At 39.4% G+C, this 24544-nt stretch overlaps 1 protein-coding gene across 2 annotated transcripts; it reads left to right on the forward strand.

Annotated features, from left to right (window-relative positions):
• Positions 1–4849: 4849 nt before the first annotated feature.
• Positions 4850–24316, forward strand: oat (ornithine aminotransferase). Of its 2 annotated transcripts, XM_080205673.1 has the most exons (11): positions 4857–4968; positions 5791–5905; positions 9868–10092; positions 12105–12329; positions 13799–13894; positions 14693–14820; positions 14923–15045; positions 15133–15261; positions 20661–20774; positions 21765–21909; positions 22862–24316. In XM_080205673.1, exons 3-11 carry the CDS (start codon positions 9894–9896, stop codon positions 23020–23022), a joined length of 1320 nt encoding a protein of 439 aa, XP_080061799.1. In that variant the 5' UTR covers positions 4857–4968; positions 5791–5905; positions 9868–9893; the 3' UTR covers positions 23023–24316. The 2 variants fall into 2 exon arrangements, with proteins under 2 accessions (XP_080061797.1, XP_080061799.1); XM_080205671.1 differs by lacking the exon at positions 5791–5905 and having other exon boundaries at positions 4850–4968.
• Positions 24317–24544: the final 228 nt, after the last annotated feature.

The following is a 24544-nucleotide window of genomic DNA, read 5'->3' on the forward strand; positions in this document are numbered from 1 at the left end:
AAATATTTTAAAATCAGCCCAAACCTGTAATTGCAATTTGTTATAAAAATATATATGCTTTGCTTGCATTCAAACCATTAGCATGAAATTGCAACTGCAGTTTAGGAACTAATTCTGCTGCCTTACTAAGACTTTAGAGAAAAACAGAACTATCACAATTCCATTCACCTTTTGAGTCGGTACAGCTTAAATGGAGCATTGGCTAAAAGACAAATGTGGTTGTGCAGCAGTAGGGCACTGTCATATCTGTATGACATCTAAAATAAACAAATCATGGGATGGATATATATATGTGTATATACACATCAACATATATCTAAAATCAGCTCTATGAAGATATCCAGTTTCAGTAGATACAGAAAAAAGAAAAGCAAAACAAAATGGTCAACCAATCAGCTATTATATATTCTAAATGGTGAGTGGTGGAAGCCTTCTAAAGTTATTTACGTAGTGGTGGTGGAGCTGTGAGTGTAATATGCTCAGTGAAAATTTGATAGAGATCTTCAAAATCATGACGTGTCTGAACAGAGTAGATAGGGACAAACTATTCCCACTCATGAAAGGATCAAGAACAAGATGGTACAGATTTAAAGTAACTTAAAAAAGAAGCAAAAGTGATATGAGATAAAAAGATTTTCATGCAGTGAGTGGTTATGGTCTGAAATGCACAACCTGAGAGTACATGCTAGCAGGTTCAAAGGGGGCATTCATAGGAAAATTGAACTGTTATTTGAATAGGAAGACTGTGCAGGGTTACATGGAAAAGGCTGGAGAATGCTAGCAAGTGAATTGCTCATTTGGAGTGCTGTTGCAAACATGGTGGGCCAAATGGCTTCTTCTGCATGTCCAAAGTTCTGTGATTATCTGACTAGCCAGCTAAACCAGTAAAAAGCCACATTTGATATCACTCATTGAGTGAAAGACTATCTAAAAATAGTGAAAGAGTAGTTATGATTGAAGGTTATGGATTCAAGCCCTCCTACAGGGACTTAAGCACATAATTCTAGAAATATAGAATGATACAGTACTGAAGGAGGCCAACATACCAGTTCCAATTCTTTGCTAGAGCTTTCCAATTAATTGAAGTCTCCACGGACATGTAAATAAGCTAGGTTGACACCTGAGTGCAATACTGAGGAGTGCAGCACTGCATTACCAAAAGTGCCACATTTCAGGTGAAATATTAAACTGATACCTCACCTCTCCACCCAGGTAGACATAAAAAAAATCCCACAGTATGTTCAAATTAGAGCAGAGAAATTCTCCTGATGTCCAGCATATATCCTCTAATAATCTCCTAAAACAGATGCCCTGGCCATTTGTTTCATTATTTTACTGTGCATTGATTGGCTGTCATGTATCCTACATTACAAAACTAATAACATTCCAAAGTGTTTAATTGTCTGCAAATGCTTTGGTAATTATATAAATATGAGGCTGGAATTTTTGCACTGATGAAAAGGTTCTCTTTCTTAGTAAGAACAGTGGATCCAGAATCCCCACTCCTGAATCTAGCCTCTGCCACTTTCGCATGGGAAGCAATGGCCGGGTTCTAATATGCACATCTGTTCACGAAGGCAACAGCATATGTGAAACTTCAACTGCATCAGTCAGGTCTGATTTTGGCTAATGGGATGTCAAAAACACGACTACTGCACTTAAGACCTGTTAGGAGAAGGTCTAAAGCTGCCAGAGTTCTTTGGAGAGACAGGGCACCCCGATGGAAAGGTACAGTACCTTTTCAATATGATCACAGCCTTTGAATGAAGTCAAGTGCTCTTTGGGAGAGGTTACGTGCTCTTTTGGAAAGCTGAGCTACCCTATGTGAGTTAAATTAATTGAACTGTTAAGAGAACATCAAAAAAACTGTCAAGATGTCTCAGCATTTAAGTGTGTAAAAGAAAAATCAGTGCTTGCTTATTCACTGTCTGCTGACAAAAGCCTGAGAGCTGCCATTACAGAACTAATGCTACATGACTGCTTTCACAATCTTTTGTGAAAGTGCCTGTCAGTTCACATCTTGACTGACAGCTCCAAATGGTTATAAACTCTTTGAAATGAGGCTATGAAAATGTAGCGAATGGTTTCTGTTTTTCAAGGGCAGTTTTTATAAAATAGTGATTTAATCAATAGACACGCAAGAACTTTATTTAACCTTAGATGAGCCTTAAGTGTGCCCGTGGTGGATGCTGAGTGAGTTAGCATGGTAAGTATAAAGGGTAAGGGTGGATGGATGGGGACATAGGCTGCAGGAGCACCTAGGCAGGTCTTCTGCTGACACTGCCACCACACCTAGCAACCTCTGAATTCTTTCTGGGGTCACCCAGTATGACTCACATTTTCATCCGCCCACTACATCATCCCCATGCTCCCCTATTCCTAGACCAAAAGTTGGAACTGCTGAGGTAATTTTTTTTCCCCATTTGGATTTGCGGAGCTGTATATTGTTCTGACTCTGCATTCCTGAACCAGGCACGGAAACAGAGGCCCAAGTCTTTGTCCTTCATCATTGAACAGCAGAAGAACTCAAAAAGCATGTCACACAACAAGAAAATGTGCAACTGAAACCTGGCATGAACAAATATTTGAGTATACTGAGGGAGAATTTAGCATGGCCAATGCACCTAACCAGCATGTCTTTTGGACTTGTGAGGGGAAACCAGAGCACCCTGAAGAAACCCATGCAGACACAGGAAAATGTGCAGATTCCACAGACAGTAACCTAAATCAGGAATCCAACCCACGTCCCTGGCGCTGTGAGGCAGCAGTCCTAACCACTGTGCAGGATGAAGGTTTATGGGGTGTGGGCAGGAAGGTGTAGATGAGGTTGAGTTGAGATCAGCCATGATTGTATTAAATGGCAGAACTGCTCAAGGGGCTGGATAGCCTGCTCCTAGGTCTTATGTTACTAATCTTATTACATTGAAAGCATCTAACCTTCCTCATAACCTGCGTACCCTCAACACACTTTTTTATTCTGAGGCGGGATCTCATTGGGGCTTTCAACTATTCCTTCTCTTACCTGACTTACCTTTTCTCTCACCTTTCCATTTTCTATACCTCTCAGGTTTAAAAGGGTGTCGGAAAAAAGGCTTTGATCTATGAACTAAATCAGAGTGATCAACAAGTTCTGTAGCTTGCCTGGCAGTTTTAACTCTTTGTTCCTCCACATGAGTCCTTCTCACTGAAGGCAATGAATCTTTGAATTTTTCCAAAAAAATTACTTCTCTAAGAGCCACATAAGTTCCTTCTATCTTTAATGCTTTGATCCACCTACCAAAGTGGTTAGCACTGTTGCCTCATAGCATCAGGACCCAAATTCAATTCCAGCCTTGGGTGACTGTGTGTAGTTTGCATATTCTCCCTGTGTCTGCGTGGGTTTCTTCAGGGTGTTGCGGTTTCCACCAACACTCCAAAAATGTGCTGGTTAGGTGAACTGGCTATGCTAAACTGGCTATGCTAAACTGCCTCTTGGTGTCCAAAGGTGTGCAGATTAGGTAGATTGGCTGTGATCAATGTTCAGGGTTAATGACCGCATTGTTTAGTTCCATTCCTTTTTACCTCAGATCATGAATGAAGCAATCTGTACACATATGAAGATAGCTCTGGACAACATCTAGGAAAGTTAAATTTGTGCCATATAAATGTCAGGCAATGACCATCTCCAACAATATTAAGAGTCTAATTGTCCTGCCTTGACATTTAATGTCATTATTATCATAAAATTCCCCATCAGGAACAGCCTGGAGATTACCACTGACCAAAAACGTAACTGTCCCAGCCACATAAAAACTGCGGCTACAAGGTAGGTCAGAGGCTGGGAATTCTGCAGTGACTGACTTACCTCCTGACTTGCCAATGTCTTTCTAAACATAGGACAAGCAATAAGAGCATGGGAAAACCATCACCTTTAAGTTGCTCTCCAAATCACACACCATCTTCAATTGGAAATATAACACCGTTTTTTGCATAGTCACTGGGCCATATTTTGATGCTGATCTAAATATAGTGCTGCAGATAATGTTCAAAATCATATGGGGTAAGATGGGGTTGTAGTTGCAACAGAGTACATGGAAAGCAACTCTTCCCATAGAGAGGGATGGTGAGGCAAAAACTCTGATTTAAGGTGATTGAGAGAAGAAGCAATAACAAAAGGAGGAAAAATCTCAAACCCAGGAGGGGGTTAGGATATGGAATTCAAAGATGTGAGGGTTACACTGATGGGCCATGCTAAATTGCCTCTTAGAGTCAGGGAGACTAGCAGGGTAATTACGTGGGGTTATGGGGATAGGGCCTGGGTGGGATTGTGGTCGATGCAGTCTTGATGGGCCCAATGGCTTCCTTCTGCAATGTATGGACTTTATAATTCACTAAATTGTCCCTTAGTGTAGGTGGGGGAATTAGCAAGATAACTACATTCGGTTAGGGGCTAGGATGGGATTGTCGTCAGTGCATGTTTGATGGGCCCAATGGCCCGCTCTTGCACCGTGGGGATTCTATGGGAATAAAAGAAAATGCACTGTCAGAAAGTGTGGTGGGAGCAGGGGCTTTGAGAAGGGAATTGGATGAGTAGGGGAAAGGAGAGAAAGAAAACCGCAGGGAGAGGCAAGGATTGGATATTAGGGCTGGCTGAGGTGTTCTTGTTGAGAGGTCCCATCCATCTGACCAAGGAACAGCCAATTCCGAAAGCTAGTGGCATTTGCTACAAATAAACCTGTTGGACTTTAACCTGGTATTGCGAGATTTCTTACTCGCTGAAGGACAGCACAGACACAACTTGCCAAATGACTTCCTCCTCCGCCGGCCATTACTGACGCAACTGGCACCTCGCCGGCGGCGCGTGCACACCCGCCTCGCGGTGACGTGGCCGCTGCCACGTGAGCCAGCTCGTGCGCTTCGTTAAACGGCTGTCCGGGAACGCATGCGCGGTGTATCTACAGTCAGTCCGGAGGCAGGCGAACTGTGAAGGTGAGCTGGCGCTTGGGTGAGGGATGCACAGTCAGTCTTGCTGGCAATCCCGGCTTTATCCTCTTCGACTTCTTGCCTTTCAACCGGGGGCTCTCGGCGGTTCTGCTCGCTTGTCAGACGCCTGCCTGATGCCCGTTGGCCAGAAGCCCGGGGCCCACTCGCTGTGTGCTGGGATTTTCACACCCGCCCGTCTGCACCAAACTGTAGGCGCTAGGGATCAGCTTTACTCACTCCGGTACCTCGGCACTAGCCTTGTAATCGCTTTTGGATGGGAACGCCCCAAGCTTTTCACCCTTCATAAGGGAATACAAATCAGACCCGCCGATTAAATGGCGAGGGAACAGAGCCATTCAATGCGTTACAGCTTTCTGTTTGCAGTCTGTGGACACCTGTGGAGTTCTGGGTGTATTAAGATGTACTTCAGAGTGAGTTAGGATGGATAGCTGGATGTAGATCATATAGCTCACTAGTATGTTAAGGTGAGGTCGTAAATCCATTTTATGGTAATTGGGGGGCTGTTTTACTTTTTAAATAAGTAACGCATTGAAATGAAGTTTGATATGAAATGCAGGTTTCAGGTTACTCGGTTGTGAGTTTTGTGAGGACAGTTGATTGGTTAGCACGGGACTTGCCCCCAAGCAGCTCAGCTGCTGAAAATATTTGTTGGCAGATGCCCATTAGCTTCTGTTGCGTCTGCTAGTCAAGTGAGCAATACATGTCCCTAGGTCCCCCATGTTTTCATGCACCGAGTTTTGTCAATTTTTAAGTGGCCTGCCGTTTTAATTCTGGGTTTACTCTGGGTGCTCTGTTTTTCTCCCGCAGTCCGAAAGATGTGCTGGTTAGGTGCTTTGGCGAAGCTATATTCTTTGTGTACTCGAACAGGCGTTGGAGTATGGTGACTAGGGGATTTTCACAGTAAATTCGTTGCAGTGTTAATGTAAGCCTATTTGTGACAATAATTAAACTTAAACTTAAATTTAAATGTTCCTTTTAGATTTTGTTAATGTTTTGTTTTGGTTTTAACATGATAGTGTATATGAATATGAAAAGTACATAGAATGGGAAATAATTTGTAGGGCTGGCAAGCATCAAAGTCTCTTTTGTAATGTTCCCCTTCATGGGGGAGTGTTGCAGGCGTCAATATTTATTGACCTGGTGATATCACAGTTCTGCAACGGACTGGCTTCTACATAAATCTGTGGAGAATTATGGGATGGTTCTGCCAAGACCTATTTGTTAAAGGTTAAACATACCAATTGTTGCCAAAGCAATATTTAGATTTGGTGTGGTGTTTGTTGTGATAACTAAAGAATTGAAATCATTAAGTGTAATGGAAGATTAAAATCAGAACATGTGTCATGACTGTATCTGTTGTGAGAATCAGTTAACAATTGGAATTGATAACCTTTCATCAGAGTCTTTCATCAGCTTAATATAACTTGGCTTCAGAAGTGTGAATGTTGTTTTAGTCTCAACAGATGTATATGCATGTGATTCAGAATTTGCATTTTGTTCTAGTGAATTGAATGAAGTATGAAGACATTTGGTAGGTGTAACTTGCCTTTTAAGCTGGAGTGTTCACATTTCTAGACAAATATTTCTATGTAAATACTTGAACTGATAGCCCTGAAATTGATTAAAGATTGTTGAATATTTGTATATCACTTTAGCTACAGTGTTATTACTTGAAATTGAATTTCAAAGTTTTGGAGTAAGTATAGTTTAATATAAAAAGCTATATTTTAGTCAAACATTTTCATTGGGATTGACTACAAAATAAAACACTTTTTTTTAAAAAAAAGCTGTTCTCAGCAATTTAATTATGCTCAGCAGCGGTGAAAAGGTTTTAAAACTTCATGCTGACTTACCTGTAGTTGTAAGAATACGTAAATGGTCTAAAATATGTGGGGGGGGGGAATATCAAGTTTTGTGACATCCAAGGAAGAGAAACCAAATCATAAAGGGAAATAAAAAAAAGCTGCGGAATTAAATGTACTTTGCTTCAGTCTTCATAGAGCAAGATATGAATAATGTACCAGAAGTGCTGAGAGAAACACATCTTAGCGAAGGGCTGAAGGAAATTAACATTAGTAGAGAAACGGTTTTGGGGAAATTGATGGGACTGATGGTGGATAATTCCCCATGTTCTGATAATCTTCATTCCAGGGTACTTAAGGAAGTGGCTCTGGAAATAGTAGATCCATTGGTTATTTTCCAAAATTCTTTGGACTCTGGAATAGTTCCTACAGATTGGAGGGGAGCTAATGTAAGCCTGCTGTTCAAAAAGGGAGGTAGAGAGAAAACAGGACTATAGACCCTGACATTAGTGAGCCTAATATCAGTACTGGGAAAGTTGTTAGAGTCTTTTATCAAGGATTTCATAACTCAGCATTTGGAAGGCAATAGTATAATCAGACAAAGTCAGCATGGATTTTACAAAAGGCGAATAATGCTTGACAGATCTTCTGTTACTTTTTGATGATGTACTAGTAGAGTTGACTGAGGAGAACCAGTGAATATGGTTTACTTAAACTTTCAGATGGCGTTTGACAAGGTCTCACATAACAGATTACTATGTAAAGTTAAAGCACATGGGATTGCAGGTAATATCTTGAGATGGATCAAAAGCTGGTTTAGCGGACCTGAAGCAGAGTTGGCATAAATGGGTCTTTTTCTGATCAGTCAGTGATGAGTGGTATTCTGCAGAAATCTGTGCTGGACCCAACTGTTCACATATTTTAATGATTTGGAAGAGGGAACTGAGCGTTTTATCTCAGGTTGCAGATGATAAAGTTGGGTGGGTGAGCAGTGTGAAGGATGCAGAGATGCTTCAGCATGATTTGGACAGGCTGTATGTGTGGGTATCTGCACAGCAGATACAGTATAATGCGAGTAAATGTGAAGCTATCCAGTTTAGCAGTAATAATAAGACGGATTGTTACTTGAATGGGCGTAATTGAGAGGTGGATACTCAAGACCTTGGAGTCCTCTTGTATCAGTCGCTGAAAGTAAGTGCACAGGTACAGCAGGCAGTAAAGAAAGCCAATGGTAAGTTGGCCTCCATAGCGAGATGATTTGAATGGGGGTAGGGATGTTTTGTTGCAATTGTATAGGACATTGGTAAGGCCACATCCAGAGTATTGTGTGCAGTTTTGGTGTCCTCATCTGAGGAAGGATGCCCTTGCTATAGAGAGTATAGCGAAGGTTTACCAGGCTGATTTTTGGAATGGCAGCTCTGCCATATGAGAAGAGATTAACTCAGTTAGGATTAGATTCACTGGAGTTTAGAAGAGTGAAGCATAAAACTTAAAATTCTTAACAGGCTTAGGATAGATTCAGAAAGAATGCTCCAAAGATGGGGGAGTCCAGAACTAGGGGTCATAGTTTGAGAATAAGGGGTAGTTCTTTTGGAACTTAGGCGAGAAGAAACTTCTTCATCCAAGGATAGTGTGGAATTCACTATCACAGAATGTAGTTGAGGCCTAAACATTGTCTGATTTCAAGAAATTTGATACAGCTCTTGGCGCAAAAGGGATAAGGGGGGAAATCATGATATTGAATTCGATGATCAACCGTGATCAGAATGAATGGTGGAGCTTGAACAGCCTACTCCTGCTTCTAGTTTCTATGTTTCCAAGTTAACGTAGTACTTCTGACCTTTTGCCAGTATTCTGATGAAATGTAATTGCCCTGAAATGTGCACTCTTTTTGACTTGTTCATTTTCAGCATTTTCTGTTTCTATTTAATTTCAAATTTCCTACATCTCCAGTGTTGCTTTCACATGAATGGTATATTTAACAGGAGTAAACTGAAAGTCGCAAACTGAGAGATTGCACAAGATGGCTATTATTGGGGTAAGGGGCTGGTGAAAGTCTAGAAAACACAATTCCTTCCTGCTAATTAGTTTTATCATAACTTGGTTTGCTTCTAAAATAATGTGTGTAAATGTTTTGTACACCGTGCTTACATCAGTGGTGTTTGTCCTTGGGTAGACAAACTTATCTGTGGTAAATAGGTCAACATGCCCTAAATGTTGTATCATATCATAACATGATTTCCAGCTGTTGCCTGCTCCAAGCTTTCACTGACGCTGAATCAAACGTTAGTGGCCAGGCATAACTTAGTAACTTTGTACACTTGCAACAACATAAATTCAAGCAATTTGTTCAGATTTGCTGTAAAAAAGCAAGGCTGATCAAATTGTTTGAATTTATATGTTGTTGCAAATGTATAAAGTTAATATAATCAAGCTTTGCCTGACTACTTCTTAATGCCTGTTTGTCATGTGGAAGTTGGAAGCAGGCAATAGCTAGATGTCATGTAAGGATGAGTTTGTATAGCGAAGGATAAAGACCACCAACGTAAGCACTGTACAAAATATTTACACAAATTGATCTTATTGCAGCTTGGTTTCCTTTCAGACTTGATTTAACCTGAGGGTCACCATATCTCAGGCAGGGTCAGCAGGCAAGGTTGAGAAGATGGGCCTTCATGAATAACCTCAGTCAGCACAGGAATTAAACTCACTCTGTTGGTGTCACACTGCATGACAAACCAACTGTCCAGCCTTTATGGAGTTTAGAAATGCTTTTAAATGCTAATCAGTTGTAGGACCTGCTGATTCTCATCTGTTTTATTAAGTAGTGATGAATATTCAGAAATAGCCGAGAAAATTTAAGTTGCTTCATGTTAACACTGTTGTATGGGATTTGGGAGGTGGTTTCTTTTTCTGATTGGAAAGCTCTTCTGCATGTACTTGATTCTTAGTTTAAACTATTTCAGTATTTAGCATTGTAGTTGAAACAAATGAAATATCAGTTGTTACCAAAGCTAGTTGCTACATAAATGACACAAAATCTAACATGCAAATAATTAACTCTGTTCCTTTATTTGTACAGCAAACCTTGGAGCACGTTTAAGAAAAATGCTGGCCAAATTCTCCCGGTACATAAATTCCAGCACTTCAGTCTTGAAGCACAGACTCAAGACTGTGGCCTATTCTGCCACAGAAACATCATTAAAAAATGAGAAGTCACTCACTTCAGAAGAAGTTTTTGCACGTGAAGAAAAGTATGGTGCACATAATTATAGTCCACTGCCTGTAGCATTGGCTAAAGGGGAAGGTAGGCACATCTGAATACTTGTTCTTACTCTTAGTAATAGATTCTACAATCAAAAATGCCCAAGCAGATCTTTTACAATATTTCTCATACTTCTGAGCAAAATGCAATTGATATTATTTATTTCACGTTGTGTTCAAAGTTGGAATGGTGAATGAGCACATGTTTTGATTGAAGATTTGGGGACTGCACACTCTGCTTTTTGGATATCTGTATTAGTTATACAATCTCTGGGTAAAGGAACTCATTTCTTCATCCATTCAGAAATACTCAGGAATCTCCTCTGCATTGGAACATCCAGTTCGATCTTACATGGTTGCATGTTTTTACTTTCTCTGCTCTATTCAAAAACTTGTTTCATGTATCCTTCACTGCATGAAAACATTCCTAAGAATTAATCTGAAATTTCCCTTTGACTACTTTGGAACTTATTAGCCCCCTGCTCTGGCAGATTAAAGCAATTAACTGGATCTTTTGATATTGGTAACTTGGTAAGTGTTGGTATATTTTTATTTTGAGGTTGAAAAGATTAAGTTCGTCCAGTTTTTTCCCCTTGCTTCAGAGCTCTGACACTAGAGCTCTATCTAGTTATTTTTCTTTCTCTTTTTCTTCAGGGACCTATACTTGATTCAAACTCCTTTGAGTGGAGCTGAATATTTTATTGGCTTTACTTGACACAATGTTGATTTATTGAATGTTTGATTTATTGTCATATGTATGAGTATACTGTGAAGTGTTTTTATGTGCTGTACAGATAAAACATACTGAGCATAGAGAAGAAAAGGAGAGTGCAGAATGTAATGTTACGGTCATAGCTAGGGTGTAGAGAAAGATCAGCTTAATATGTGGTAGGTCCATTCAAAAGTCTGCTGACAGCAAGAAAGAAGCTGCTCTTGAGTCCGTATGCGACCTCAAACTTTCGTATCTTTTCCCGACGGAAGAAGGTGGAAGACAGTATGGCTGGAGTATGTAGAGTCCTTAACTATGCTAGTTGCTTCACCAAGGCAGCAAGAAGTGTAGATGGAGTCAATGGATGGGAGGCTGGTTTGTTTGAGAGACTTGGCTTTGGTCACGTCCCTTTGTAGTTACTTGCAGTCTTGGACAGAACAGGAACCATACCAAGCTGTGATAAAAGCAAAAAAGATGTGTTCTATGGTGCATCTGTAAAAGTTGATGAGCAGTAGTGGACATGCCAAATTCCCTTGGCCTCCAGATAAAGTAGAGGTGTTTGTGGGCTTGCTTAACTATAGCATTGGTGGGGAGGGACCAGGACAGGTTGTTGATGATCTGGACACTTGGAAACTTGAAGCTTTCGACTTCATTCTTGTTGATTTAGAAAGGGCCGTGCCCCCCACTTTGCTTCCTGAAGTTGATGACTATCTCCTTTTTGTTTTACTGACGTTGAGATGAAGAGTATTGTCTTTGCACCAATGCACCAGATTCTTTCTGTTTACTATACTCCGTCTCCAGAAAGCTCCACTTTCTCATTTCCCAAACAGAATTTTGAATTCTATCATACTGAGGTCACTACTCCTAGAGGATCCTTAACTATGAGAACATCAATTAATCCCTCGTTACACAATACCAATCGAGAGTATGCAGGTGTGTGATGTAGGATTAATGGTGTTGAATGCTGTTCTGTAGTCAATAAATAGGAGTCTGACACAAGTGTCTTTGTTATCGAAGTGTCCCAGGGAATCTAATAATTTAAGATCTACTAATTTCATTCCTGACTCTTGACACAATTAGTGGAATAAATCCTCCATTTTCCTTTGTATATGCAGCACTCTTTGAAAATGTGAGAATTTTCTAGTGATGCCTCTAGACTCTAGTATCATCTGCAAGTTGAACTAGTTTGCATTGATGTGAAACCAGTTGATTCTTTTTTCCCTCGAATCATGAAACATAAAAGGAGACCTTATACATTGTACTTGAATTACTTTTACTTATTAATGCTAAAAAGTGGATTTTGAATATTTGACAAGTCATAATTTATCTAATACTCAACTTTTCAGGGATTTATGTATGGGATGTGGAAGGCAGGCGGTATTATGATTTCCTGAGTGCTTATGGTGCTGTGAATCAAGGCCATTGTCACCCAAAGATTATTGGAGCACTTAAATCTCAAGCTGATAAACTGACTCTCACTTCACGGGCTTTCTACAATAATATACTGGGAGAGTATGAAGAATATGTCACTAAGCTGTTCAACTACAAGAAGGTGTTGCCAATGAATACAGGTTAGTAAACAATAATTTGAAGTAGAATGTTCACTACTATACTGGGTCTCTTAACACAACATGCTGAAATGCCATGCCATTTCACTGGTGTATCTTCTACAAGGCACGGGTTTATATTGTTCAATGTGTGAAGCACATGAAGGAATGCAAGTATTGCTACATATGCATGATTTCAAGGACATGCTTGTTGTCTGTTCAACATCTTATTTAGAAAATTTAAGATGAGCCATGTGAGTTCTGCCATGTTATGATGCAATATTTTGTGGTCAGCTTCCCATATTAAGCTTTTAATCTCCCGTGCTTTGCTAAATGTAGCAATTGTGTTTTTCAAATCAGATTAAAGATTTAAAGGCATTTATTGATTATTAAGTAGTATTACATAAGTGCTCCTCAGAATGTTAGCTTATTCCTGTTCCAAGGAAAATACCATCAGTTTTTGGAAGAACTTGTCAAAGAGCTTGTTTTTCTCTAGTTGTGAAATTCATACTGCTTTATTTAAACTGCTACCTGATCAAAATGGACTGCTTATGTACTGATCTTCTGCAGTTATGTACTCAAGTGCATCTGAGATTTTTATTAACTTAGTTTTTGATCTAGATGATGCCACAAATCTAGTCAGCTGTCTAACCAGGATAGCAAGTCATTGCACCAAAGGGAACCAGTTCAGAAAGGTTAGCTTAGAGCCTGTGGCTGTATCTCCTTGGCAGTCAGGGGCCCTAACAATTTACTATTTGAGCAACACTTGCTAAATAATCCTGAATGTGCTAACAGCTACACCAACAACTAATTTGTTTGGTCTGCTGAGCTTATACCATGGCTCATTTATGCTTGGTGGAAGTGACATTTGTCCACTTATAGGGACTGTTCTCTGCAAACAAAACCAATGTGTTCAAGCCTTATGTCTTTTTGAATTACCAGGAACTGTTTTTTGATCAGTCATACTTGTATGAATTAAAGCATTCAGAATCTTGTTGTTCTCTTGGCCAAATATTCCATTCTGGTGGACAAGTGATTAAATTTGTATCCCTTTTCGGGGGAATCTATACTATGTATTATTAGCTAAAATGTTGGAACCCAAAAGCTTTCTTTATTTTTAAAATAATGATTCCATTTGTAATGTAAGAGATTCTTGATATTATGATTGTGCTTGTGCATGACTTTGAGTCCTAAGTGCTCATCTTTTTGTAGGGAAGGAAAACAGCATTGAACTGAATGGAATGGAGATTATGAATTAATTCTTGTCATGAGTGGGGCAAAATTGAACGAAGTATAGAACATGACATGAACTCTGGCAAAATGGAATTTTTGGAAATATTCCAGTTGTTTCAATTTTTCTAGCATTACTATGTTCTAATCATTAGAACGAACAAAATAAATTATGCTCAGAACCATGCTAACCAAATACTGTTCAACTTCTGGTAATTTTTTAAAAATGCATTTTTCTTTTGGATTTTTATAAATGGCTTTAGGTGTGGAAGGAGGAGAGACTGCTTGCAAGCTGGCTCGTAAATGGGCATATGAAGTTAAAGGAATTCCTAAATATAAAGCAAAAACGCTTTTTGCAGGTAAGCTTGTATTTAGAAAGTGGGAAATCAGCTCCATGTGATATTCAATCTTTGCAGTTTTAATTAACATTAAATATTCCTTGTTACTTACCACAGTCTAGTGTCAAAGTGATCATAGAAACCCTACAGTGCAGAAAGAGGCCATTTGGCCTATTGAGTCTGCACTGACCACAATCCCACCCGGAACCCAGGCCCATATCCCTACATGTTTACCTGCTCATCCCTCTAACTTATGCATCTCAGGACTCTAAGGGGCAATTTTTAGCGTGGCCAATCAACCTAACCCACACACCTTTGGACTGTGGGAGGAAACCCACACAGACATGAGGAGAATGTGCAAACTCCACACAGTGACCCAAGTTGGGAATTGAACCCAGGTCCCTGGAGCTGTGAAGCAGCAGTGCTAACTACTGTGCCACCCTAATGATGTAACCTAATTTGGGTTATCTGTAAATTCATTATGATTTCTAGGAAATAAGACAACCCTTTAAGTTGTTTAAATTGTTCTAGGACTGAAACATATATCACCAATTAAAATAATATATATAATGCTGAAGGGATCTTGTTTGCTCATTTCACTTATTTGAAATGTTCTAATTCTGGTGAAGGAGATATCAAAAATTGAGTGCCAAAGAGATTTTTTTCCAAGAAAACTGCAACACCAAGTTTGTGGTACACATCTTGAACTCATGAAGGAAACATTTCTGTAAATGGTTTTGCAACATGCCCTGTCCCAACCTAGAAAGCTTGAAGTGCCTAAACTTTGTGGTACTAACTTTATCTTATTCCTCCTTTCAGCTGGTAACTTTTGGGGTAGAACAATGTCTGCTATTTCCAGTTCAACAGATCCCAGTAGTTATGAAGGATTTGGACCTTTTATGCATGGGTTTGAAATTATTCCATATAATGATCTGCCAGCGATAGAGGTATTAAAAATATTACTGATCTTAATATTTTATTGCAGTTTATATTTTGCTTTAATTTTGTGCTGATATTGCAGTTAGATAATTGCAGTTTGCTGTCTTTAGCGTGCATTTCAGGACCCTAACATGGCAGCATTTATGGTGGAACCAATCCAGGGAGAAGCTGGAGTAATTGTCCCTGACAAAGGTTATCTTCAGGGAGTCAGAGAATTGTGTACAAGATATAACGTGAGTTTTAGGATTGGAGTTGTGACAAGCATTGCTGATTTATTGAATGTGAACAGGAAACCGTTATGATTCTGTATCATTGAATAGGTACTGTTCATCGCGGATGAAGTGCAGACTGGACTGGCTAGGACTGGACGAAGATTGGCATGTGATCACGAAGATGTCGTACCAGATATTGTTGTGCTGGGAAAAGCCCTCTCTGGAGGCGTGTATCCCGTGAGTGATGTGACTTTCAGATCTCATTTGAAGTGGTTCCAATGTACCAAGACAATAGTGATGCCATGGCAAATAATGAAATTACATTCAAGAAATGGGCTAATGTGTCAATTTGCTAGATTGCTACAAAATTTACTAGGTCATATATTTTCCGCTTTAGGACCTACTCATGACCCTTGGCCAAGGGACTCTTAATTCATTCAGTTTATACAAGCAGATCCACCATTTTAAAGAAAGTAGGGATGAGTAGTAAATATTACATTTCCATGATCACTTGAATCCAGAGGCACAAAACACATGGAGCTCTTATTTTAATAAAAATTTTTAATAAATCAATTGCATGCTTATAAATTGGTATTGGGCAAATGTGGGTAAATGCCAAGGATTGAAAATTAAACAAATGGTTACCTGAATTTAATATTAGAACACACATACAATTACTCAGTCATTGTTCAGTTGCAGCATGTTTTTCTAGGTAGTTATGAGTATGAGTGGGGGGGCAGTTAGAATATTGAACTTGGCATTGTTATATGCTAGACTTGCAATGTGCAACTGACACTCAGTTTCTGGTGCAGTAGTATATTACTGAAAAGTGAGACCTCCGGAACAAAGGTGGGAAAACTTTGGCCTTGGGGCTGCATTCAGTCATGGAAATTGTATTTGGGGGAGGGGGAACTGTAGATGTTCAAGAAATTAACAAGAAACTGGATTTGAGTAAGCATTTACCTTTTGTGGTAATTATACAATCAGAAGGTGTTTGAGGTAGTTGGGGGTAGGGTGTTAGCGTGGCTAGAGGACTGGTTGTCAAATAGAAGGCAGAGAGTGGGGGTCAATGGGTGCTATTCGGATTGGCGGTTGGTGACTAGTGGAGTGCCTCAGGGGTCGGTGCTGGGGCCTCAGCTATTTACCATTTATATAGATGATCTGGAGGAGGGAACCGAGTGTATGGTGTCGAAATTTGCTGATGACACCAAGATTGGTGGAACGGCAAATTGTGCGGAGGGTGTGGAGAGTCTCTAGAAGGATCTAGATAGGCTGGGCGAATGGGCCAGGAACTGGCAAATGGAATTTAATGTTGGCAAGTGCGAAGTGGTCCACTTTGGTAGGAAGGATTATTACTTACTTGGAGAAAAACTGCAGCATGCGACGGTGCAGCGGGACCTCGGGGTCCTTGTGCATGAGTCGCAAAAACCCAGCTTGCAGGTGGTCAGGAAGGCGAATGGGTTGCTGGCCTTCATAGCGAGGGGGATTGAATATAAAAGTAGGGAGGTCTTGCTGCGGCTATATAGGGCATTGGTGAGGCTGCAGCTGGAGTACTGTGTGCAGTTTTGGTCGCCGTACTTACGCAAGGATATTTTGGCTTTGGAGGGAGTGCAGAGGAGGTTTACTAGGCTGATGCTGGAGTTGAGGGGGTTGAGCTATGAGGAGAGGCTGAATAAACTAGCCTTGTACTCGTTAGAGTTTAGAAGAATGAGGGGAGATCTCATTGAGACGTATAAGATGATGAATGGGATGGATAGGATAGAAGTGGAGAGACTCTTCCCGCTCAAAGGACAGTAGGACTAGGGGGCACAGCCTCAAGATAAAGGGGGGTGCGGTTTAGAACAGAGTTGAGGAAGAACTTCTTCACTCAAAGGGTGGTGAATCTCTGGAATTCTCTGCCCGTTGAAGTGGTGGAGGCTACCTCGTTAAATATTTTTAAGATGTGGGTTGATGGGTTTTTGATGAGAGGGGATTAAGGGTTATGGGGAGAGGGCGGGAATGTGGAACTGAGCCATGACAGATCAGCCATGATCTTATTGAATGGCAGGGCAGGCTCGAAGGGCTAGATGGCCTACTCCTCCTGTTTCTTATGTTCTTATAATGATGCTTTACATGTAATAACTAAATCAAATGTCCTCTCTTCCCCTCTACTGGTTTAATATTAACAATGCAGTTGGTCACAAATGGCATCAAAGTCTGGTGTCATTTTTTCCTCCTAATCTACTGAGTATTTCCAATGTTTTGTTATTTCAGATTTCTAGTATCTGCACTATTCTGGTTTTATTTGGCTGCTGTGCTGCTTTACAGTGATCTACAGAATGGTGTTGCAAGAAACACCAAAGGGGAAAATAAAACAGTAAAGAACACAAAAGGAAAATGTCAAGACCAAGAGGCATGTCAGAAGCAATCACCACGTTTTGTAGGGAGTACTGTGACATGTGGGCAGCATTGTGGCACAGTGGTTAGCACTGCTGCCTCCCAGCACCAGGGATTTGGGTTTGATTCTTAGCTTGGGGTCACTGACTGTGGAGTTTGCATGTTCTCCCTGTCTGTGTGGGTTTCCTCAGGGTGCTCTGGGTTCCCTCCACCGTCTGAAAGATGTGCTGGTTAGCTGCATTGACCCAAACAGGTGCCAGAGTGTGGCGACTAGACAAATTTCACGTAACTTCATTTCAGTGTTAATGTTAGTCTTACTTGTGACTAAAACTTTAACTGTGTCCTCTCTGTAGTCATCATTACTGAAGCTGGGATTGAATAATTTCATGACACAAATTAAGAGGGGCTACCAAGTGAATCTGAAATGTGTGCCACATCTCTGGGGGAGCTTTCCTAACCTAAAACCACACATGGCTTTCTATTGCATTCTTCATCCTTGTAAACATCTGCACACCTGATAGGAAGAGAGATGCTTTTTCAATTGTTTGGGAGTGCATAAACAAATAATCACAGGTGTCCATTTTAAGTAGCTAAACTGTGCTTGTGGAGACCCATCAATTGTGCATATCATGGCACTTGCTGCAGTTAGCTGCATTTATGCTTCAATATTTCAATCCCTCTTTCATCAGAACTGTAGTTCATATTTTTGCTGGGTCTACAAATTTGCTGCCCTCTGGTTCTTCTGCCATTGTCTTAGATTTGTGTTCTCTAATTACTGACCAGATTTGTGTTCTCTAATTACTTTCCACCAGAAACTTGATATTGAACACCTCTATTAAATCCATTTGAAACATTTGCCTCCTGAAGGAGAACTATGGACAATGTCCATGGACACCAATCTCAACAAGAAACTGGATCTTCAGTTAGGGGATGGGGACACACAAGGCATATGGATGTGTATGTGAATAAGGAAGGAATAAAGGGATATGCACCATGTAAGGGCAGAGGTTTTTTCTGTAGTTTAGTCAGGGCATCATGACTGGCACAGGCTTGGAGGGCTGAAGGGCCTGTTCTTGTGCTGTATATTTCTTTCTGCTCTGTATACTTATATGTGAGTTGATTTATTTTCAAGGAGTATTAAAACCCAAGTGAAAATTAATTTGTAGAGGTTTGTCCAAACTTAAATACGCATTAGAACTGCAGTAATCTAATATGTAATTTTGAATGCATACTTGCCATTCCTGTTCCTTCACATGAACACCACCTCTAAAATGGTAACCGCATACATTCCCTCTGATTATTGGCTGACTTCAACTTTTCTATGAAGCACTGGACTTCTATGGCCTTGTCTTACTTCCCTTGATGTAGCCACAAGCCAGATTAAAGGCTCCATTTCGCCATCTTTTTCCCAACCACTAAAAGCTTAAAATTAAAGCAAACCTTGGGAGAATGATTGGAAAATGGCTGAATGCAAAATAAATCGATCCTGCTCCAGTGAATGACACATGTATAGAAGAACCAGTAGAAACACCTTTGACTTTATATTCAAGCTAGATCCATTGGGCTAGTTGCTGACTAAGATTCTGTTAGGATAAGCATATTAATCTGTGGCACTTTTGTCCTATAACCTGATTGCAAAGTTTCCATGTTTTTAAACAAACATGTCGGTGTGATTATCCCATCAATTTTAATGAGATTTTTTTGTCTCTATTCCATAATAGAAATGAGGAGTTTGGAGCATTTTGCTGAATCTTGTGATCAGCAATTATTTGAAAAATTGAAGCCCTGTTTTACAGAAGTTTCAATGTTGAGTTTCAGCTCAGAGGTGGCTTTGGGAATTATAACATTTTCTAAATATTAATAGCTTTCCATCAAATATTGTGGAGAAAGTAATCTACATTCTATTCAGAAGTCAGTGTTCACTATTTTTACAAACCAGATAAATGGATGCAATGAATTATACAGGTGTATCACTATCATCTTCGTTGTTCTTGGGCAGTTTCTTGGGATTGAGAATGACTTGCTTCCACTGGTTTGATAGGTTTTGAGTCTAATGTGCGATCTGAAAATTCTACTACAGGTAGGCAGCTGGTGCATAAGTCAGGTTGGATTAATTGTTTGTGTGCCCTTTCTGGTGCCTCTGCTGTTTCCTAACAGTGTCTCAATATTTGGTGCTTTCCTGAATAAACCTTTTATTTGGTTGGTCACAAGCCAAGGACTCTAGTTGGTAGAGATATTTGACTTCTTTGGGGATACTTTGAGGGCATTCCCATTTCCGCTTTCTTCCTTGGAATCTCCTGTTGTGCAGCTCAGAATAGAGCAGCTGCTTTGGGAATCTAATGCAAGACATATTAACATGTCCTCCCTAGTGGAGTTGATTGAGTGATTAGTGCTTCAGTTATAGGCACATTGGCTTGGGAGAGGATGCTACCTTGAGCTACCTTTCTTCATGCGTCTGGAGGATTTTGCAAGGGCACTGCTGGTGATACTTCAGTGCTGTGAAGTGCCTGTTATAGGTTGTCCAAATCTCAAAGCATGGGGTCCAAGGATCACATTCCCCAGTAAAGTATGATTTTCATCTTGGGCTTGAGATCCTGGTTAAGTTCACTCTTCCTCAATCAGCACACTGTAGGTGCCTTTGAGAGCAAGCTTCAAAGATAAAGAAATGGTCTACACATTCCAGACATCTTACTGAACTCCCTTCTCCACCCTGCTTGCTACAATCCTTCATCGCAAGCAAGCTACCCACAAGTGTAGATGACACAGGACAAGTTGTTTTTGTAGTCTACAATACATGTCATTAGACTTAAGTCTGTGTTAACTCCAATTTGATGATCCACAAGTTTTTTTCACCAACAGCACACCTATATTCTAACTAAAATTTTGAAAGAAAACCATTGTATATTCCTATGTGTTTGAAAATGTGAAAGTATCAAAATATGCATCCTGTGTTATTAAGTTCAAATAGGATTGCAATCTTAATCAGTAAATTGTCCTGGCCTATTCTTTGCTTATGTTGAATAGTTTGTCTGTGACCATTGATCCTTAATAGGAGGCAACTAAAAGAATTTCAGAACTCAATTATTATAATGCAGAAGGAGACCATTCAGCCCATCGTGTCTGCACTAGCTATCTGAATAAGCAATTCATCTAGTTGCGCTGATTTTAGTCTCATTTATAATGACACTTCTTTCTGAAGAAAGTTACTGAAAATTTGTATTTTTCATAAGGAATATAGTTGACAATTTTTCTCTTTGCAGGTGTCAGCAGTGCTGTGCAATGATGAAATTATGTTGACTATTAAACCGGGTCAGCATGGGTCCACATATGGTGGCAATCCTTTGGCATGTCGTGTTGCTATTGCTGCACTTGAGGTATGTCTGCAGACAGGTGGTAATTGGCTACGAGAGAGTTTTTATGCCTAATTGTCTTCATCTTTTGCTTCTAATAAATCCCCCCTTTAGTGGAAATAATTGAATAATTGATTACCAAATTATCATAGTTGAAATGAATATAAACTAGCAAGTAGGACAGGACACTGAGCAATTAACAGATAAAGATTTGTGGGGTTGTTGGATGTGGGAGGGGATTTAAGTTGACAGACTAAAGAGATGGGCTTAAGATTTTGAAGGAAAGATTAGATAAGAACTCCAAAGAGTAGTTATGTAGTGCTAAAAATTAATCTCGAGCAGTGGATAAGTAGTAGTGTGTGAGAAACCTAGGATGTGGCTGGGACTTGTGACTCATATAGTTTTCTGTCTAATATGAGACGGGAGGAATTTGCAAGAGCTCAACTTGATAAGCTGAAGGAAAAATTAACTTGTGAAACCTGGTTATAAAGAAGTCATGCATAGAATTTGAGGAAGCAAGGCAGTTTTGGATTAATAGTTGACCGCCAAAGGAAGGCAAGCTGGAAACCATTTGAGAAAGGAATTCTTGGAGTGGTAAAGGCAGTCTTCTGGTAAGAATCAATGGACTTTTTAAAATTTGGCAGCTGGTCAGATGTAGGTTTTTTTTGTAAAGTACTTTGTTTAAAATGTGAAGGGAGCTATTAAGGGGGGAATTCACTTTGAAGGTTTCAAATCTAAGTTTAAAATTGAAGCTTGAAGGAAAGGCATATTTGGTTGAATATTTTCACCCAAAGGATGATAGAGTACTTGACAGTTATCAGCAAAGCCACTGCAATGGACCCTATAAATATTTTCAAATAGGCAATAAGATGAGTTTCTGATCAATAATGTAGTGAGGAGGCAGGTAGATGGTGTTTGTGAAAAGGAGATTGCTTGTTAAAGGAGTTGACTTTTTGTTCCTAATGACTAGGCTGACTTTTTTGTTTGCAATGTTCCTTGAACTGAAATATACAGGTTCTTGAAGAAGAAAACCTGGCAGAAAATGCAGAGGAAATGGGAATGCTTCTCCGAAGTGAGCTAATGAAACTGCCATCAGATATTGTGACTTCTGTAAGAGGAAAAGGATTAATGAATGCCATTGTTATTAGAGAAACAAAAGGTACAAACAGCCTGGTATTTCTTCATCAACAATTGCTTTGTTACACTCCCTGTATCGTAGCAATTCCAGTCAAGCAGCATAGGCAATGGCTAGAGAACTATTAACTAAATTTCATTGGCACAACAAAACAGCTAGAGATGATGGTGCTTAGAACAGATGTCAAATTTAATCCATCAGTGTGAAATGAGCATCGAGCTAGCAATGGCCACAAGGAAGACAAACTTATTCTAACCTTTATTTGTTTTTGCACTTCTACGTAGAAGACACCAAAGCCAAAACTAAGTAGTCTTATTGAATCAATGATCTAGTTTATTCAGAGGTGCAAACTTTACATTTCTACAACTTCAAGCAAAGATTGACACATTTATGTAATTATTTAAATTTTGCATTACCTTAATCTGGCACAGGGTTCCATAGACTGTTAATTCAGCCAAAATGGTGTATTAAGCATTAACATGAACAGTTCTAACTTGATTTTGCTTCTTGCTCAAGATGCAAATAGGGTTTTTTGCCACAGTTTAATTTTTTCTCCCTGCACATTTTTCACCAGAAGATGGTGGCTGGAACTGAGCTGAGTTCAGTTACTGGCTGATCTCTGCAACCACATTTGTCACGTAAGGCTTTGGACAAGTAATCCTATTTTTCTAGACTTTTACTTTGGTGGAGGTTGTATTTGGATCCCAGCCAGTTGCAATGAATGGGAGGTCGCTGCATAGCAATTGGGAATCTGTATACAAGGCCACCTTAGCCTTTTCAGCTCGAGAGCCAGGTGATTTTAGTGTCCCATTTCTGCTTTGCTTGAGCCAAGGTGATTTTTAATGTACTTGCAGCTGAAAGGCAGTTTACATGGTGGAAAATGGTCAAAATAGGAATAGTACAAAAGATTTGTTTTGAACAATCTCCAAACTGTTAATCTCAATAGCTTCTATTTAATTTTTGTTCCCTGTTTCAGCTTTTGATGCAACCAAAGTTTGTCTTCGCCTACGTGATAACGGCCTGCTAGCCAAACCAACCCATGGGCACATCATTAGACTGACACCACCCCTTATCATCAAAGAAGATGAATTAAGAGAATGTGTGGACATCATTCACAAAACCATTTTGTCTTTTTGAAGTAGATTAAAGCTGTTAATAATAATATGTATTTACAATAAATACTCCAGGTCATGTATTCATGATCATAAATTCTTGATCTCTTTGCAGCTATATAATATTTGTTACACACTATACTTGGGATTTTATTTAAAGCAGCTGCTACTTAGAAAGCATTTCCCAAATATTCATCTTTAATTACAAAACTATATTTGGCTTCAGTCATAGACCAAAGACCTGCAGTAGTCTTGATTGTTAAAACCAGTGACAATTTTTTACTGTACTATAAATCAGTTTGAAATGTAGAATAAAATCCTAGGTGAAATTAAAGTTCCCTTAAGGTTTCCAAGTTAATCTAATTTGAAAGATTATATACATCCATCACTGCAAATTGTTTTCCTAAATGTAATTTTGACACTTGCATTATGTACACAAATGTATGAAGCTCTTCGATTCAAGTTTAAGTTTTTTGGGTTGCAAGAATCATAACTTGCCTCTTTACTCATCATAAAGCATTGCTCATGTTCACAATACTCTTTTTGTAACATTCTTGTAGGAGAATTCTGTTACATAGTTCAATAGAAATGCTACATTAAACACAATTATGTTGCTCCTATTGAATGGTACTGTTTAATAATTAGAAAATGCCATGGATTTTAGAATGAACTTTTTTCAACTATGCAGGAATGTGATCTATTCTGATACAATGGTCATCATTTAACACACAGTAATAAAGATTAAAGATGGTGCAAGGAACTTGTTTCTGTTATATTTGGTTGATCATTTGTTGAATTGTATCAATGTAGGACCATTATGATTAATATCCTGTGCACTTGCATAGCTTTTGGTAACTGAAAAGAGTGTAGGGAAAAAGCACATAGAAATCTGTAGATCAACTGATTTCTTTGATTTACTTGTTAAAAGTTCAATGTTCTCTTTTGAATATTTAATTATTTAAAGGATTGATTTCAGTGAAGTTTGAATGCAAACTTCACATTTCTACCACTTCGAGCAAAGATTAACAAATTTGTGTATTTAAATTTTGGATGACCTTAATCTGGCACAGGATTCCATCGGATGTTAATTCAGCCAAAATAGTGTATTAAGCATTAATATGAACAGCTCTTAATTTGCTTCTTGCTCGAGATGCAATAGGGTGAGAAAACGTGGCTGTGCGGGTGGAGAGCTGCATGCTGATCTTTCACTTTGACAATGTAGGAGTTTTTGGAGACCTATGTATTATGCTCGCTTTTGTGTGAGAGATTTGTCTTTGTATTTGCTGAGCTATAATAAATAATGAACTCCCAGCCAGTAATTCTGGTTGAAGTTGTACTTTATTGTTGCTAAAGCCTGTCCACACGTGGGGGAAAGATTTGGGGCTGGCCAGATCATTCTAAATTACATTTGTTATCAGTCATGCAATTATACATTTTTCAGACATCAGCCTGCCTACTCTGCTCATCGTACCTGGATGAGCTAATCATTTTAGTATGAATAATTTACCTTGGGCAATACCATTCACTTCCTGGCAGCATAAGAATTT

This window comes from Carcharhinus amblyrhynchos, chromosome 17 (assembly GCF_965287045.1).
Source record: "Carcharhinus amblyrhynchos chromosome 17, sCarAmb.v2.hapA, whole genome shotgun sequence".
NCBI classification, from domain to species: domain Eukaryota; kingdom Metazoa; phylum Chordata; class Chondrichthyes; order Carcharhiniformes; family Carcharhinidae; genus Carcharhinus; species Carcharhinus amblyrhynchos.

Coding starts and splice junctions, on each gene's coding strand:
- oat (XM_080205671.1), top strand. CDS start 9,894: ATGCTGGCCAAATTCTCCCGGTACATAAATTCCAGCACTTCAGTCTTG. Junction 15,262..20,660: donor TCTCTGGAGGCGTGTATCCC/GTGAGTGATGTG, acceptor TTCTCTTTGCAG/GTGTCAGCAGTGCTGTGCAA. Junction 21,910..22,861: donor TGTTATTAGAGAAACAAAAG/GTACAAACAGCC, acceptor TCCCTGTTTCAG/CTTTTGATGCAACCAAAGTT.